The sequence below is a fragment of the Brienomyrus brachyistius genome, chromosome 12 (genome assembly GCF_023856365.1).
Source record: "Brienomyrus brachyistius isolate T26 chromosome 12, BBRACH_0.4, whole genome shotgun sequence".
NCBI lineage: Eukaryota > Metazoa > Chordata > Actinopteri > Osteoglossiformes > Mormyridae > Brienomyrus > Brienomyrus brachyistius.
In genome coordinates this window covers 14799030-14817015 of record NC_064544.1, presented here as the reverse complement: position 1 = coordinate 14817015, position 17986 = coordinate 14799030, and the positions used below count along the sequence as shown (strand labels likewise).

At 43.0% G+C, this 17986-nt stretch overlaps 1 protein-coding gene across 1 annotated transcript; it reads left to right on the top strand.

Moving 5' to 3' along the window:
* The first annotated feature begins 601 nt into the window (after nt 1–601).
* On the top strand, nt 602–14631 carry LOC125705089 (glycerophosphocholine cholinephosphodiesterase ENPP6-like). Its single transcript, XM_048971437.1, has 8 exons — nt 602–885; nt 4886–5065; nt 6799–6910; nt 7642–7783; nt 8987–9166; nt 11412–11549; nt 11835–11952; nt 13891–14631. The coding sequence occupies exons 1-8, from the start codon at nt 651–653 to the stop codon at nt 14094–14096; spliced, it is 1311 nt and encodes a 436-aa protein (XP_048827394.1). The 5' UTR covers nt 602–650; the 3' UTR covers nt 14097–14631.
* Nucleotides 14632–17986: the final 3355 nt, after the last annotated feature.

Here is a 17986-nt window from a genome sequence, read left to right as displayed (position 1 = left end):
TAGGTATGTTTTTTTTCCATAGCAGCCTAATAGAATTTATCCATGTGGTGCAGCAATGTAGGTTATGGGCTCAATGTAGGTAGAAGGGATCATGTGGCTTAATGAATACTGAATCAAAAAAGGGAAATATTGCGTGTGTTAATATCCTCTGGACTGAATCACAGTCATTGACACTTGCAAAGAACATCAGACGATTTGTCGCGCGCTGGGATTAATGCACGAGCCTATTCAACTAAGAGGAAAAACAGAGCGAAAGTGATTTTCTGTGATTAATAACCATAAAATACACCTTTTTAAAGTTTTGTCTGACTGCATTGACTGTTGATACACACCGAGGCGTATAGCGTTTTAATTCTAATAACACTTGAGTAACAAACTACAGACAAATAACGCAAAATGCAGGAATTTAGTTTTGATCTTTGTAATATTGCCGAGTATCTTCCAGGTACTACCAAAACAACATACATAATAGAAATCCAGTTACTACGTAAACGTCTGTTCATTATTAGTCAGAAAGTATATATATATATTTATTGTCCGCTGATGTAATCACACACAGCAGAAAACTGGAAAAAGAAACCCCGCCCTGGCTTATTTCTCAGCGATCGCTGGCCAGAACACTGCTGACCAGAGGAGAGTCAGATGACGGGATGGCAGGACTAATATCAACATGTGCGTTCATTATAGTCTGCTTTTTACCAGGACAATGCTTCGGCAGCCGAAAACTCCTGGTATTTCTGATCGACGGCTTCCGTTACGATTATATCGACGACCTGAAGAACATGCCAGGGTTCCGAGAAATAGTGGATAACGGCGTTAAGGTGGATTACATGACGCCCGATTTCCCAAGTCTCTCCTTTCCTAATTACTACTCACTAATGACAGGTAAGGCTTTCTCTGCTGTTACTATGTGGTCTGCAGAGTGAGTGAACATGATCGTTATAGACTAATTTATACACTTTTAGTTGCAAAAAAAGTTTTTTTTTACTGCGTTGCAAGAATAAACTGTCCTCCTCCGGTGTTACAGTGTTCAGTATTTTTTATATGTATATATATAAACTTTAACAGCGCGGTGCCCCGTTCGCATTCATAAACCTATCAGTTTAGACACAAATCGCTGCAGCTGTTGTAGTTTCAAGTTTTATTGGATGTTTGTGCGCTCGTTCTTTCGTGTTCATGCCGTAACATTCTGATGTAATTGTACCAAAAGACTTTTATGATTTTTTTCTGTGCAGCTAAAACACGCAAACAGTCATTGAATCTATTTTTGTCAGTTTGTGGTGCAACTTGAGACTATAGAGAAGAGGAATGTTAGGTTGGTGCAAAAATAAATTGATTACAGTGTAAGATTCCCGCTAGCATAACCTTTGGTCATAAAGTGATTACAATTCAGGCAATTCAGAAAGAGGTCTGTTCACTGAAACACTGACAAATGGAACATTAATGAACGAATGACATGCAGAAAAAAAATGCACAGTACGTGTGAAATTTCTTATTACATTCAGTACTACTGCAATACAGTATGATATTAATTTTGCTTGTTGTTAGGTAATACAGCTCCAAGAATAGTTGTGGTAAATCAGACTTTATATATAACATCCTGGAGTAACATGTGCAACCTGGATGGCTAAATGTCTCCATAGAGCGGAAAGAGCCTGGTACAGCTGTCTGGGACAGGGACACGCTAGGGACTCCCAGCCAAGGGAAAGCCGGCTCCTCACTGGAGCTAGCTCTTTCACACTGGTACCATTGTGTGCAGCACAAACACCGACCCGCGCCTCCCTCTCCAGGCCTGATTGTGGGCCACTCCAATGGGCTGTCAGAGAGGCAGAAAACAGCACAGTCACTGAAGTGGGTCTTTGCTCTTAGTATCATGGTCAGGACAAATTACTCCACAGCAAGGGTTGAAGCATGGATATTGTAGTATTTTGCTATGTTACTTTGTTGCATTATTGGTTGTTCTATTACTTTGTAACAGAAATTCTAGCATGTGTGGCCTCCTGTAATAGCAATGGTAAACAGAAAAGCAGCCCTCACTCTCTATTGAGACCGAAAGGCAAGATGCTATCCAATGCAAATCAGCAAAGGCTGAGCAATTAGTCTGCCACAATGCAGGATGATCAAGGAACCAAGTCATTCATCAGCTTGTGGTTCCTGCTCTTTTATCTCGAGGTTCCTGCCTGGCTGTGATCAAGCACGATCTTCAATAGCGAGTAGTGTTGCTACCGCAGTGGTGCGTTCGCTGCTGACTCAGAAGTGTGTGACTGAGTTGGCTAAGCCTCTGTGTCTGTGATCAGAAGGTTGTTGGTTTGAGCCTGGCCTCAGCATAGACAGCTCAGAATAGTGAGGGCTGAGGGCCCTTGAGCAAGACCCATAACCCCCAGCTCCATGGGTGCTGCTGCAGATGGCTGCCCTTCGCTGCTGAACTTGATCTCACCTACATGAATGTCACAAGATGGGGTTGGTAAAAAGAGACCATCCCCACTAGGATCAATACAGTATCATAAAAAAGCTCAAAAAGCTCTTAGCGAAGATCTTGACTCATGTAGGATTGTGCTGTGTTACTTTGTCATATTACTGGTTGTTCTGTTGCTCCATAACACAGAAATCTTAGCTTGTGTGGCCTCCTTTAATAGTAGACTGTAAAAAAAGGCAGGTATCACACAAAAGTTAGGAGAAGAAGGTTGTGAAGGCTGTGTGTAAGAACATCTACTGCACCAGAGAACATCACCTGGAAGTACTGTAAACTTCTTCCTCTCCAAGAGAGAACCTCTGGCCTGGTTCCTCGCTTAAGGCTGAAATAATGGAATCTAACAATATTCAGAACAGCTGTTATGTTACTATGATTAGACCAACACCAACCCAATAGATGTTTAACTGCACCTGGCCTCTTGCATACGTAAGAGTCTTAACAGTTGCCAGCAAACTTTTAGAGCATAACAAGAGGCAGCGGAAATCTTAACTCAAGAAGGCGGCCTGGTAGATTGGCAGGCATCGGCTGTTTTGATAAATCACATTCCGCTTGACAATGCAGCGTATCGGTCGAAGGAGAATCCGCACAGAAACAACGTGATTGAACAAAGAGGCCAGAGCTGACCTGCTGTAAGGCCCCTCAGCGCCATGTTAGGACACAATCGGGCACAAAGGAAGAGGGAGGAGTCAACGGCACATTCTTTCAATCGCCGTTTCAGAGCCTTAGCGAGGACCGGCACAAGTTCTATAAAAGACAAAGTAGGTTTAGGGAATTATGGGGAAAAAGTTTGGCGTAATCTTTGTTTGCCATTGGACGGCCAATTAAAGCTAGCCAACTGTAATTCTGTCTAAATGTAAGAATAACTACAGAGAGTGTAGCCTAACATCACCTGTATGTCAGCAACTTAGGAAAATTAATCTAACACCTTTGTCTGAACATCCTGAGGGGGACCACACTGAAGAAAAACAATATTGGTTCAATGGTCTGTGTGGACCTGCATGTCTAGACAGTGATAATGGCAACACAGTGCAGTTACCAGTGTACTGAAAGTATTAAAAATGATTTTCCAAATAAGATCCAGCTGAATAAGTACTGTTAAGTAAGTGTAAGTTCTGCGACTAATAACAGAGCAGAACAACGTACCTTAACTGGAACTCAAAACGGTTTGATAAAAGAAGTTTGTTCAGAATGACTGAGTTGGAAATATGAAGCCTGATCCAATGTTTGCATCACTAACCCTCTGAAGCCCTGTCCTAATTACACAACATTTCTGTCTAATGGTCCATGAGGACCAGCAACAAAAGATGTGCTTAAATTGTTATCGCCGGCAGTGCCGGGGTCACTTGTGACCAAGTATTGCAATGAACAAGGGATTTTTGAAGTAACTCACAAATGCACAAATGCACATTACTAGCTTTGTGTATTCAACATGAAGGAGTACATTTCCCTTTAACTACATTTTCCCAGCTAACAGAGAATGTTCACAAAACCTTAGCCAGCATTACCTGATGGTCTTCTCAAAGTTAATGCAATTCCATCCATCCATCCATCCATCCATCCATCCATCCATCCATCCATCGGGGTCACGGAGGGTTCAGAGCCTATCCCGGAAGCTACAGGCATGAGGTGGGGAACAACCCAGGATGGGGGGCCAGCCCATCGCAGGACACACTCACACACCATTCACTCACACACCAGTCACTCACAAATGCACAATTTAGCAACTCCAATTAGTCTCAGCATGTCTTTGGACTGTGGGGGGAAACCGGAGTACCCGGAGGAAACCCCACGATGACATGGGGAGAACATGCAAACTCCACACACATGTGACCCAGGCGGAGACTCAAACCCGGGTCCCAGAGGTGTGGAACAAACAGTGCTAACCACTGCACCACCATGCCACCCCACAGTTAATGCAATTAATCTTTCAAAATATTATTTCATAATCAGATGCTACCCCATGTGGAATCCCTGTATCATCAGCTGTTTCTAGTTGTGTTAATCAGTTCTGTGTATTTAAGTCTTAAGTGTGTTAGAGTATGTTTTCCGAGTCCGATCATTCTGTCACGTATTCGGCATGGGGAAGCAGTACAGGAGCCAGTGAAATCAGGTGAACACATGGTTCGTACTAGGTAGAATTGGTGCATAGAACAAACTTTGATGTTGCAGACAGGAAATGGGAGCCTAAAGAACGCAATTTGGGCTTATAGTCCTCTTCCTTCGTAAGTGTGAAAGTTCGTAAGTAGAGGTAAGGAAGGACGGCCTGTATACAGGCTTAGTGTAGATTCACGTTATTGCACCAAATTTTTTGTACGAAAGCTTGGCAAGCCTGTTTTTCATGTTTCTGCTCATCTTGCATCAAGGGCCCACAAATATGAATCTGACAATGTCAACGTCTTTAATGCGCTTCAGGGCGGCACTGTGAAGTGCACCAGATGACGGGGAATTACATGTGGGATCAAACCTCGCTGAAGGAGTTCAACATCGGTACAAATCCGGACAGCCGCCTGCCGATGTGGTGGGAGGGTTCGGAGCCCCTCTGGGTGACCATGCAGAAACTGAAGAAAGACGTCTATATGTATTACTGGCCAGGTGAGTCAAAAGTTTTGTTGATAGCCTTCCATATATTTTCCTTACCCTCTTGTCCAGTGCAGAGTTAGGACAAGCATTTGAAAGACGTCTTTGAAAGACATTGATCTTTATGGACAATGTTCCTTCTCAAGTTGAAATGATGTTGAACGATCAACAGGGAAACATGAATTAGTTTAAAGATGTTTAATCATAAGATCTTGGTCTTTACATTTCAGATACATATGACATCACTTTCTCTATGTGATAGGCGAGGGGTTCGATAACAATAGATTCAACATTCTGCAGCATTTATTAGCAAAATACATCTTCTTTTATTATCTACAGATCAGCCAATGACAGTAGCTGTTTTAGCTACTGGGGCCAATGGCAACTTCTGTTCAAGTACAGTGCCTTGTATATCCATCCATCCATTTTCCAAACCGCTTATCCTACTGGGTCGCAGGGGGTCCGGAGCCTATCCTGGAAGCAATGGGCACGAGGCAGGGAACAACCCAGGATGGGGGGCCAGCCCATCGCAGGGCACACTCACACACCATTCACTCACACATGCACACCTACGGGCAATTTAGCAAGTCCAATTAGCCTCAGCATGTTTTTGGACTGTGGGGGGAAACCGGAGTACCCGGAGGAAACCCCACGACGACATGGGGAGAAAATGCAAACTCCACATACATGTAACCCAGGCGGAGACTCGAACCCGGTAATAATAAGAATCCATCCATCCATCCATTTTCCAAACCGCTTATCCTATTGGGTCGCGGGGGGTCCGGAGCCTATCCCGGAAGCAATGGGCACGAGGCAGGGAACAACCCAGGATGGGGGGCCAGCCCATCGCAGGGCACACTCACACACCATTCACTCACACATGCACACCTATGGGCAATTTAGCGACTCCAATTAGCCTCAGCATGTTTTTGGACTGTGGGGGGAAACCGGAGTACCCGGAGGAAACCCCACGACGACATGGGGAGAACATGCAAACTCCGCACACATGTAACCCAGGCGGAGACTCGAACCTGGCAATAATAATAATAATAATAATATTAATAATAGTGCCAGAATATCAGAAACCAGATAAATAATACTGTGATTGGTTGCAATTTTCTCAGCATCAGGTTAGATCAGGCCGGTTAAGTGTATAATCTTGAACATAAAGAGGTATGATTTGTCTACACCACAAAAAATTAAGTAGCCCTTAACCCCCAGCTCCCTGGGCGCTGCTACAGGAGGCAGCCCTTCACAGACAACTTCCTTTATGGAAAAAGAGCAAGTTGTGGGAGGCGTTAAGGCAATTTCCCTACAGGGATCAATAAAAGTGTCAATTATTATTAATTACAAATGTCCTCACACCCATTGGTAACCTACTTTCAGCTATGGTAACCTGTAAAAGGATACGAAGTACTCAACAGTCCTCTGTTATTGACAAATTAAATAATAATAAAAAAATGATTTCAAAGTTGATAAATCCATTTTAAAGAATCTCTAGATGGTAAATAATGAAAAAGGAGCTAAAGTATCTTTAATACGATGACTGACGAATGCGTAAAAATGCCGATACAGCATAAAACTATCCATAAAGATTGAACTATGGTATTATTACAAACGGATAACAGGTACTACAGATGGAAGATGTCAACCTTCACATTTCTTTGCTTTCTAAGTGTGCATCACAAAGGTCGACGTAACATGAGAAAACGTTGATGCACGCAACACGTGTTTTTTGTTTTAATTAGGCTGTGAGGTATCAATTCTGGGGGTGCGTCCGGCATTCTGTGAGGAGTATGCCTACAACCCATCAGGACAGAACTTTACGGATGCCATTGAGCACGCTCTCAATGCACTACGGTAAGGGAGGCCATCCAGAATGAACTGATGCATTTTTACCTCACTCTTATTGCCCGTGTTCTTTAGCTGATATATCTTGCTGCTTCATAAAGTTTGCCACGGATCTCCAGTCACTTGTGGGGTCACTTGTGGAGACTGTTTAGTTAATTCAGTCCAGCTACATCTAGTGTCACTCAGTTCCCCCAGGTGGACAGGACCCATTGGGGTGTGAACCACCACCCTCCAAGAAAAAAAAAATATATAGACTGTCAATTAGAATTTGATACAGGAGTTAAATAACTGCAGCAGCAAAATGAAAATGGCGTCAGACTCCTACAGGTGATGTGTCTTCATGGAGGTCAGGCGAAGGAGCCATTTCTTAAAGGGCTATCAGTGTAGCTTGACGCCACATCAGTGTTGTATTAGCCTTAAGGTGTCGATACATGGGGCAACCTTTTGAGAATTGTTGCAGGGTAATGTTGCTGACTTGTGATGCTTGGCCACATTGCCATTTCTGTTCGTACAGTAACTTTTTCCGATCATCCAGATCTAGATGAGTTGCCCTTTATATCACCTGGCTGGGGATTGCCCAGCAACATTGCTCAAAAAATATGTGTATCTTCACCTTTTCACTGTGCAGTTACATATTTTAAAGTTTGAACATTGGGCATTGGGATCACCTCTCCGTCAGTCTATCATATTTTGGTGGAAAGAGCGTCTTTAAACCAAGCTGATCATATGTCCCTCATCAGTAGGGGGAAGGTCGCCATGGCAACAGTATACTATGAGAATATTGATGTGGAGGGACACCACCATGGCCCTCAGTCCCCCCAGGTGAAGACCGCGATCTTAAACCTGGACATCGCGCTTCAGACATTGAACAGGAAGATCAAGGTCAGCAAGAATGATCTGGGACTTTCTTAGAAAATAATTATGTATAATGGGGAATATGGCCATTGAAAATACACTATATGGACAAAAGTATTGGGACATCTGGCCATTACACTTACAGGAACTTTTATGGCATCCCATTCTAAATCCATAGGCATATGGATTTGAAATATGAAGTTGGTCCCTCCTTTGCAACTGTAACAGCTGCCACTTTCTTGGGAAGGCTTTCTACAAGATTTTGGAGTGTGTCTATGGGAATTTTTGCCCATTTGTCCAGAAGAGCATTTGTGAGGTCAGGTACTGATGTTGGATGTGAAGGCCTGGCTCACGCTCTCCATTCTTGTTCATCTCATAGGTGTTTGACTGGGCTGAGGTCAGGGCTCCGTGTGAGGCAGTAAAGTTCTACCACACCAAACTCAGCCAACCAAAAGTGCTTTCCTCCAAACTCTTCCCACAAAGTTGGAAACTTTAGGATTGTCCAAAAAACAGCCCCATACCACTATCCTTTGTTCACCAAACTTTACAGTTGGCACAATGCAATCAGGCAATGTATCTGCCAAACCCAGACTCATCCATCAGACTGCAAGACAGAGAAGCGTGATTCATCACTCCACAGAACACGTTTCCAGTGGCAGTGAGCTTTACACTACATCACCCAACCTTTGGCATTACGTTGGGAGATGTGAGGCTTGCATGGAGCTGCTTGGCCATGGAAGCCCATTCCCTGAAGGTCCCGATCCATTTTACGCAGTACAGTATGCACCTCAATCTCAGTGACCCTGCTCTGTTACTTTACATGATCTACCACTTTGTGGTTGATTTTCCGTTGTTCCTCAACACTTCCACTCTGCAGTAGTATGACTTATAGTTGACCATGACATATCTAACAGGGAAGAAGTTTCACAGATAGGTGGTATCCTATCACAGTACCATGCTCGAATTCCCTGAGCTCTTCAGAATGACCCATTCTTTCACGGATGTTTGTAAACCGGACTGCATGGCTAGGTGCTTGATTATATACACCTGTGGCAATGGGTCTAAAGAAACACCTGAATTCAATGACTAAGGGGTGTGTTCCAATACTTTTGTCCACATAGTATAGGTGTATGGGTGATATACAGGCCTCAAAATGTCATTGATGTCATGTACCAGGCCACTGAAACGACTCCATGGATTGGTAACTGTCTCTGGGTTTGTTTTCCCCAGGAGAAAAACATGCAGGAAGACCTTAATATTATGATGTTCTCTGACCACGGTATGACTGACATACAGTGGATGGAGAAAGTCATCGAGCTCCAGCTGTACATCAACATGTCTGACATTATAAAGATGATGGACAGGGGACCTGTTGTCAGTCTGTGGCCCAAACCAGCCAAGTTTGAGTCGGTGAGTCAAATTGAACACCATGGTACTTTGAGAATGACTCTACTTGTGATAAATGAGTACATAAAATAACTCTACATAATGCACTTATTCACGTCTCATTTTAATATACTTTATAATTCAAGTGAGGAAACTGAATTCCAGAGTATTTCATTCATATCTTCTAAATGAATTAAAATAATATTTTCTTCAGTCCAAAATAATGCTTGTCTCTAACTTTGTGCAGATAAAATAGTTCAAAATACGTTGCCAATCAAAAGTTTTCACAAACACTGAGATTTTCTACATTTGCATGTTATTCACTTAACATTTACTAAAAATACACTCAATATTTTTCACTAATAAATAATAATAAATATACAATATATTTTATAGCTTTGTCTGCAAATCTCTGAGCATGTCTGATCCGGCCCTGGACGTCTGATGCTGAGGTTGCCATACATGCCTCCATCATGGCACCTAAAAAGTGACACTTCCTCATAGAGGCGTTGATCATATACTTTCCATCGCCAGGCCGAAAAGAATTCCTTAACTGTATTGAGGAATGGAGAACAAGGAGGTAGAAATTCTATTGACATATTTGGATGAGCCCTAAACCAGCCCGTTACTATGGCTGTGTGACGGAATGGAACATTGTCTCATATTACTACATAATGCTGGACAGGGACCCTAGAAAGCTCTCGCCCTTCAGACACCAGTAATAGTCTGTGAAGCTCATCCAGAAATTCAGCAAGTCTTGCAACATTTTATTGCCCAGTTGTTGGGATGTATGATACAGGAGCATTGTCTGATATAGCTGCAAACATACAGTAGTGACCTTGTACCTCTCTTCCCTGGTATCTGTACTGTTGCCCTGTGCCCAATGATAATCCTCCCACGCCGCCTGGGCTTGGCCAGATTGAAGCCAGCTTCATCCACAAAAAGGAATGTAGGTGGTTCAGCACTGGACTCCAGTTCCATGATCCTCTAAAACCACAACAACCATCCCAAAAGATGAAAGCATGTGAAATGGAACAGGCCCTGCACAGACTATGTGTTACAGTAAACGCATGGTGAATGCACAACTCTGGCTCATTACCTGTACATATCGATATCTCAGCTCCTTTACGTGGTCCTTGTTCCTCTTGAATGGCACTCTGTAGATTTCTTTCATGCTTAAGTTGTTTCGTTTCAAGATCCTATCAATAGGTGATATACTGACTGAACGGATGCTGTTGAATATATTGCATGGTCTACAAATACAGCAGCCGGTATCTCCCACAATCTAATTGCATTGTTCAGATGGTGCAGAGGAGCAATCTCTGCTTCCTGCTCTGCTGTGAAGATCTTGCCTCGCCCATCAGCTGCAGTATTTCAGTATTTTAACTGTACTACTATAAATTTGAACATGATTACTGTGTGTATTGTGGCCTACACATACAAATACAGATAGGCAATGTTTTTTTGTACATAAAGATATTCCTTCCTGAATGTTTGAATAATTGATGTTACCCATGGTCTTGAAATCCTTGGCTGCACCCCAAGGCCAGCCTCACACATAGAGACCATGATTAATCACATGGTCTACAATAGTGGCTCTAATTTCACGACTGACCACTGTTCTCGGTTGTCTTTGTTCTCGTCCACTTCTTCTTCTTTCTCCTCCTCCTCCTCTCGCATATCCTCTCTGACCTTGTTCCATCCATCCAGCCATCCATTTTCCAAACCGCTCATCCTATTGGGTTGTGGGGGGTCCGGAGCCTATCCCGGAATCAATGGGCACGAGGCAGGGAACAACCCAGGATGGGGGGCCAGCCCATCGCAGGGCACACTCACACACCATTCACTCACACATGCACACCTACGGGCAATTCAGCAACTCCAATTAGCCTCAGCATGTTTTTGGACTGTGGGGGGAAACCGGAGTACCTGGAGGAAACCCCACGACGACACGGGGAGAACATGCAAACTCCACACACATGTGACCCAGGCGGAGACTCGAACCCGGGTCCCAGAGGTGTGAGGCGACAGTGCTAACCACTGCACCACCATGCCGCCCCTGACCTTGTTCCATTCTGCTTTGATCCATTTTGTGTTTAAAATGAAACTGCATGACCATTTATACCAGGGGTCTCCAACTAACGTCCTGGAGGGCTATCCTGCCTTCTGATGAGCCACACCTGCTCTCAGGTAAATACCAGGAACAGGTGAGGCTCATCAGAAGTCAGGTAGGATAGAAAAATTGTATTGTGTTTGCTGTATATTTAAGGTTTACAGAAATCTCAGCATTGCAAGGAACATGAAGGTGTACAAGAAACCAGAAATTCCACAGCGATTCCATTACAAGGGTGGGAAGTTTGTTGCCGCATTGACCCTTGTGGCTGACCCTGGATGGTTCATTACTGAGGTAAATATTCCACTATTTTCTCAACGGGCCGATTGTTCTGGTGCCATCAAGGCTTGATGGAAAAAGACTGACACTCATCCCTTGTTTTTCGAGAGGTGAACTATCCACAGAACAATGGGTGGATGTAATGGCATAGAGTGTCAGAGGCAGTAAGCACTGCAGTTTAAGGAGGCTTGAGGGGCGCGGTCATGGTGCAGATGAGAAGATGCTGACCAGGATCCCAGTGAGGAATGGGTGCTGTAAGGCCCACAGAGCCCTGTGTTCACACTGTACCTTCATTCGCAGAGCATAGCAAAGCTGCCTTACTGGCAGAACGGCACTGGGAACGGCTGGCAACATGGATGGCACGGCTATGATAACGAGTTCCTGGACATGAGGGGATTCTTTCTGGCTCGTGGACCAGGTAAACCAGTAGGCTTCACTCGACTACCACCAGTCAAGCTTTGCTGGATTTGGTCTGTTTTCCACCACAAGCCAACCACACCCTTAAATCATCTTGTTGCAAGAAGTACAGTACAGTGATGCCTGCGGTTCAGAAACACAATCCGTTCCAGGAAAGCGGTCGTGAGCCAATTTGTATGCGAACCAAGGCAATTTTTCCCATAAGAAAGCACTGAAATTCGATTAATTCATTCACAAGCCTAGCAAATAATAATTTTTGTTAATTAATTTTCTGGTTTTTATAGTATAAAAACACTGGGTGTGCACCTTGCAGTTCAGCGTCTGACAACCTTGTGGTTTCCGTCTGTGTATTTGGGTTCGGTGCTCGTTGGTTGCCTGTTGTGGTCCTTCTATTTATAATTGCACGCGGGGCATGCTGGGATATGTGCCCCACCGGTGCTACACTAGTATAAAAAAGGGATCTGGTCGAAGAATCTGTTCATCGACCCAATTTTGTACGTGAACCAAAGCATGATTTTCACAAAATTTTTGGTCGCGAACCAATTTGTTCGTAGACCACAGCGTTCGTGAACCGCAGTCACCACTGTAGTGCATTTGTTGTGGAATCAGTACAAAGAAATGGGCTTCATTCAAACTGCAGCATGAAAGCAAGCATGCTTTCATGCTGTCTTCAATGAGCACACTCAGATAGTTCCTCTTATGTATTTTCAGGAGGCAGTCAATGAGTAACAGTGACGAATATGAATTTGCAAAACAGCTTAATCTTATCTAAAGGGAAAGCTGATGACCCTTCTAACAATGTAGGTGTGTTAGTTGCTCTTCACCCTAACTCTGGGTGTGTCAGGTATCTAGAAGACAGTTCAAACAGCAGCAGCCTTTACATTAGATGCTCTTTTCCAGAGCAACTTACAACCAGTGCTTAGTAGTCCATGACTGTTCTTCGATCTATAGTATGTCCTCCGTTACATACTCAAGAGTCGTATTCAGAGGGTCAAAAGTCTAACACACAGGTGGACAGTGTGTCCTTTTTCCTTTAAACTTTATCATTTAATTGAAAACCTTTGTATAAAATCATATACATTGTTGTGAAAACAGAATGTAACACCTCGCAAATTACACCCTATCCTATTGTTCACATTTTATTTGCTGAGATGATTTTGTAGGTTGTATTAGTATATAAAGGGAGTCTGAGAGGAAGAACAAAGACATGGGTACCTCTGTAGGTGGAAAAACATAGTGCTGCGTTCCATCGTAGGAACCTCACATTAATATGTGAAGCATGCTGGTAGGTAACGTTCTTTGGAGATGTTTTGCTGCATGGGGCTCTGGGCCATTTTCCACCATTAAGTAAACCATGAATTTTCCTCTATACTGTAGAATTACACAGGAAAATCTTAGTCCATCTGTCTGTGAGCTGAAGTACGACCGTAACATTGAAGACAATTATCAAAAGCAGACTAGCAAACAACTTTTTTAAAGTTCTGAACAGGCTCAACAAAACCTACTGCTACTCCCTGTCCTGACACAATTAGAAATGAGCATTTCATGTTCACAAAGGTGACTGTTCCAGTGGGTTAAAAAATCCTCAGTGCAGCTAAGAGAGCCTGGTAAACAACCACCGAATGCGTAAGGAATTATACACTAGTGGCCAAAATTGTGGAAACACTTCCAGTTTTTTGAGACTGCAGAATTTGATTCCAGATACTCCAGTTACTTAATCATCCAGTGTATGCTAGTTGTAAACATTCTTTGTTTGTGTTTATCACGTAGTAACTTTTAAAGCGTAATGCCAAAAATGCAACATTTTTCTACAATTCTGGCCACTAGTGTACATGGTGTAAACAGTTAAGCATTTGGGGGCATGTATGCTCACTGTTTTACATGGGAGCTAAATTAATCTATATTGTGCAGTGACTTGTGTGTTTTTTCATTGTTGAAGATTTCAAGAAGAATCTTAAGGCCGCTCCAATCCGCACAGTGGACGTGTACAACTTAATGTGCAGCGTACTAGGGATCCAGCCGCTGCCCAACAATGGTTCCTGGTCCCGGGTGGAGTACATGTTGAGCGGAGCAGCTACCCAGTCCCCGCCTTTCCTCTTCGGCACCGCTGCCTCCATCCTGCTGCCGCTGGTCCTGACCTTCTAGGTGTGGAGCCTCAGCCTGCTCCTTTTCACCCACATATATTGTACATGGTGACTATCACAGGGACTGAAATATTTGTAGCTATACAGGGCGCTGTACTTGAACAGAAGTTGCCATTAGCCTCCATAGATAAACCAGCTGCTGATCTGTAGATATAGGGAAAATAAATCAAAATTTATTTCAGTAATAAATGCTTTGGGGAAAATTATGTAAACATTTGCCATTGCGTTGGTTGGAGTGCCAACATTTAACCGCATCGGTAGCATATGATTATCTGTAGGTTAAAGACTATTTCTGAACATAAATATCTTTATTGATTCTGTGTTTTATGTACTGAATCTGTTGGTAGACTAAACATAAACCCTTGGTTTTTTTTGGTCAGATCTGTTTTGTCTATAAATTGTAACCTAAAGTCAGAATTGATGTCATGGTTTGCAGATGAATGTTTCTGCTTATTAAAGAGTCTGTGGGAATCCAGGTTTTACTAATTTGATATATCACTAAGAAATAAAATGTGTAACATGGTGCCTTTAAGAAAGTGTCCTAGTTGTGTTGTGCTCCTGTGTTTACTCTCTAGGTTCACTCTGAGGCCAATTTAATAGTTGAAGTCTTCACTTTTTGTGGTTTTCCAGCCAAACCTGAAATATTGTTGTGAGTCTAGGAAAAAACTGCTCAGTCTTATCAGGTATTATTGCTGGATACCTGTTAAACAAACATGTATTTTATTTTCGAAATACAGCCTGGGGTTTTAAAAACACAGAGGAACTAACAGATATTGGTAACAAAGCGAGTAAACAGTGGTGCTGTCATTTGGAATTAAGACCATTCCAGTGTTTTGGGGATTTTAGAATATCACACCTTCCTTAATTTTCTTGAGCAGGGGAGTGTTCCACAAAGCAGGATTTCTTCATTAGCCAGATAACTAAAGCCAGGGCATTCATTCCAGCTTTTTGAAGCTCACAAGATACTATTGTCCAATAGGAATATCACTTTCCTCTCCTCCCATTGGCCAGTTTTCATATTTGGTTTAAATTATCCAGCTAACTATGAAATCCTGCTTTGTGGAATAGCCATCTGGAGATTTGTCTAAAGGTCATGGCATTGATGAGATCAAGAACAATTTAAGTTGGAGAGTGATTAAGGTTATGGACTTAAGTTGTAATCATTTACATTCATTTATTTACCAGCGGTTTTTGTTTAAAGGAATGAACATAGCAGCTGTCATGGAGTCCGCTAGGTACGAGAGCCCCTAAAGAAGTTTGGAATATTAACATTTGTAATGTGTATCTTTGCATTGTCTGTAGAGATGTTGAAGTGCACATGCTATTAATCAGTTAATTTAATCTAAAGTAACATAATTTAGCCTTTTGTCTTTTTTAATAATTGCAAATATAATGTATAATAACATTATAATTTGGTCCTAGAGCTCCCCCTATAGTATTTACGTAATATTGCAAGTATGATCTGCGACATCCAAATCTCGTTTGTAAAATGCCACAGTTGAAATGACATCAGTATTTGAAATTATATGACATTTGAGGATACTGCATGAAATATAGAAGTACTTAGTGTGAGGATTACTTTTATGAGGACCTGAAACTGAGTGTAACAGATGACTTGTTGAGTTGGAAGAAATACGAAATAGTGTGAAATGTTCAGTCCTACTGCCTTGTATGTGCACTGGCAAACCACTTTGCAATTTTCCTATTTGTTTTTCTGTGTGCTCTGACCCGTGTCAAATTAATATTTTAATTAATATTTTAATTAATATTTTAATTAATGCTGACAAGTCCCCCTAGTTTTACACTCTACACTTCAGAACGTATATAAAGATTCAGTTATTGGATCTTATTGAAAAGGCCGTAAAAGACATTTCACTTTATCCTAGCATTCATGAAACCACTAATGAGTTTTTTTAGCTAAAAATATTGGGGCATTATTGTCTTGGAATTTGGAAACGCAATAAGGGATTCATAGGGTTCACCTCGTTCAGTAAAGCTGCCTCATATACTTTGGTCATTATATTCAATTCAATTCAATTCCATTAAACTTTATTTGTACAGCTAATTTTCACAACCTTACATTGTCTCAGATCGCTTTACATTATACCTGCCCAAAGCCCCCAATGAGTAAGCCAGAGGCGACAGTGGCAAGGAAAAACTCCCTAGAAGGAAGAAGCCTTGGGAGGAACCAGACCCAAAGGGGGAGCCCATCCTCCAGGGGGCGGCAGAGGAAGCCCTAACCCTATCCAGACCCAAAGGGGGAGCCCATCCTCCAGGGGGCGGTAGAGGAAACCCTAACCCTAAACAGACCCAAAGGGGGAGCCCATCCTCCAGGTGGCAGCAGAGGAAGCCCTAACCCTATCCAGACCCAAAGGGGGAGGCCATCCTCCAGGGGGGCGGCAGAGGAAGCCGTAACCCTAACCAGACCCAAAGGGGGAGCCCATCATCCAGGGGGCAGCAGAGGAAGAACTAACCCTAACCAGACCCAAAGGGGGAGCCCATCCTCCAGGGGGCAGCAGAGGAAGCACTAACCCTAACCAGACCCAAAGGGGGAGCCCATCCTCCAGGGCCCAGCAGAGGAAGAACTAACCCTAACCAGACCCAAAGGGGGAGCCCATCCTCCAGGGGGCAGCAGAGGAAGAACTAACCCTTTCCACAATATACTACCTTTCGAACTACAGGAACTTGGTGGCAGACCATATGAAGTTTTCCATTGCTTATGGGTTCAGCTTTTGTTTTGTGCTCTTTACACCTGGTAGTCTGTCTTTGGGTATTGTCAATGTTGGACATTTCAGATCCAGAAGCTGCAAATCCAGACCACAATTTTGTTTCTACCAACCAGGTGAGTACTCTTTGATTGTGACTCTTCATGCTCAGCTGGTTGGTAGAAATAAAATCCTGGTCTGGATTTGTAGCTACTGAACTTGAAATGCCCAACATTGGATATTAACATTGATAAGTAATCAGGGATGTTGCTAGAGATTTTGGGCCCCATATCATATCATATTGGGCCCCTCAGTCCTTACCAATCCAGCTATTTTCCTAATTTTCTAGTCCCCCCCCCTTGTAATCGTCCTAACTTTCTCCCTCCTTATAGCGCCCCTGCAAGTAATCTCTGCAAGTAATATCTGCCATACATTCCACCTTTTTGAAGCTCACAACATACTTCTTTTGGAGAAAATGGATCATAGAGGTGCTGGTTCAATTTCTGTGGCTTTTGGGCTTTTGAGGTCTGTTCCTGTGGGTCAGTTTCAAATTGCGGGCAGTGTTTCTATTCATAATTACAAGTTTGTCTGTGTTTGCCATATGCTGTCATGATATTTGAGATTATTGATACATTACATCATTATGTAGCTTTAGTAACTGATGCCCCTGAAATTCGGGCTGGGACTCGTGTTACTTTGAAAATTTCCATGTTACAAAAATGATTGCCGTTGAATCTTACTTTAATGTTAAGGTCCCTTTGCATGTGATGTTTCCATTATTTTTGCATGTACAGATATACCTTGGGTATGTAGCAAAATATATTCTGCATATATACTGTGCGGGTGGAGCTGTGCCAGCACTCAGAAGGTTGCTGGTTTGAATCCCGTGAACGTCTAGAGTGATTCTACTCCGTTTGGCCCTTGAGCGAGGCTCTTTACCTGTCATTGCTTTATACTGGGTATGATGTTAATCTGCATCTAGCCTGCAAGCAGGTCCTCCAACTTACAGGAAAACTTTGGGGGTTGGTGGCAGGATCGGCACTCCAGCCACTGGGGAAAACTTTGTTCCATTGGACTAAGGAGGTACTGAGGTATCACCCGCTGCATGGCTGCACTCGAGTTCTCCTCCCTGAGGTGTGGTGGGTGCAGCAAGGCGCTGTAATCAGCACGTGCTCCATACCAGCAC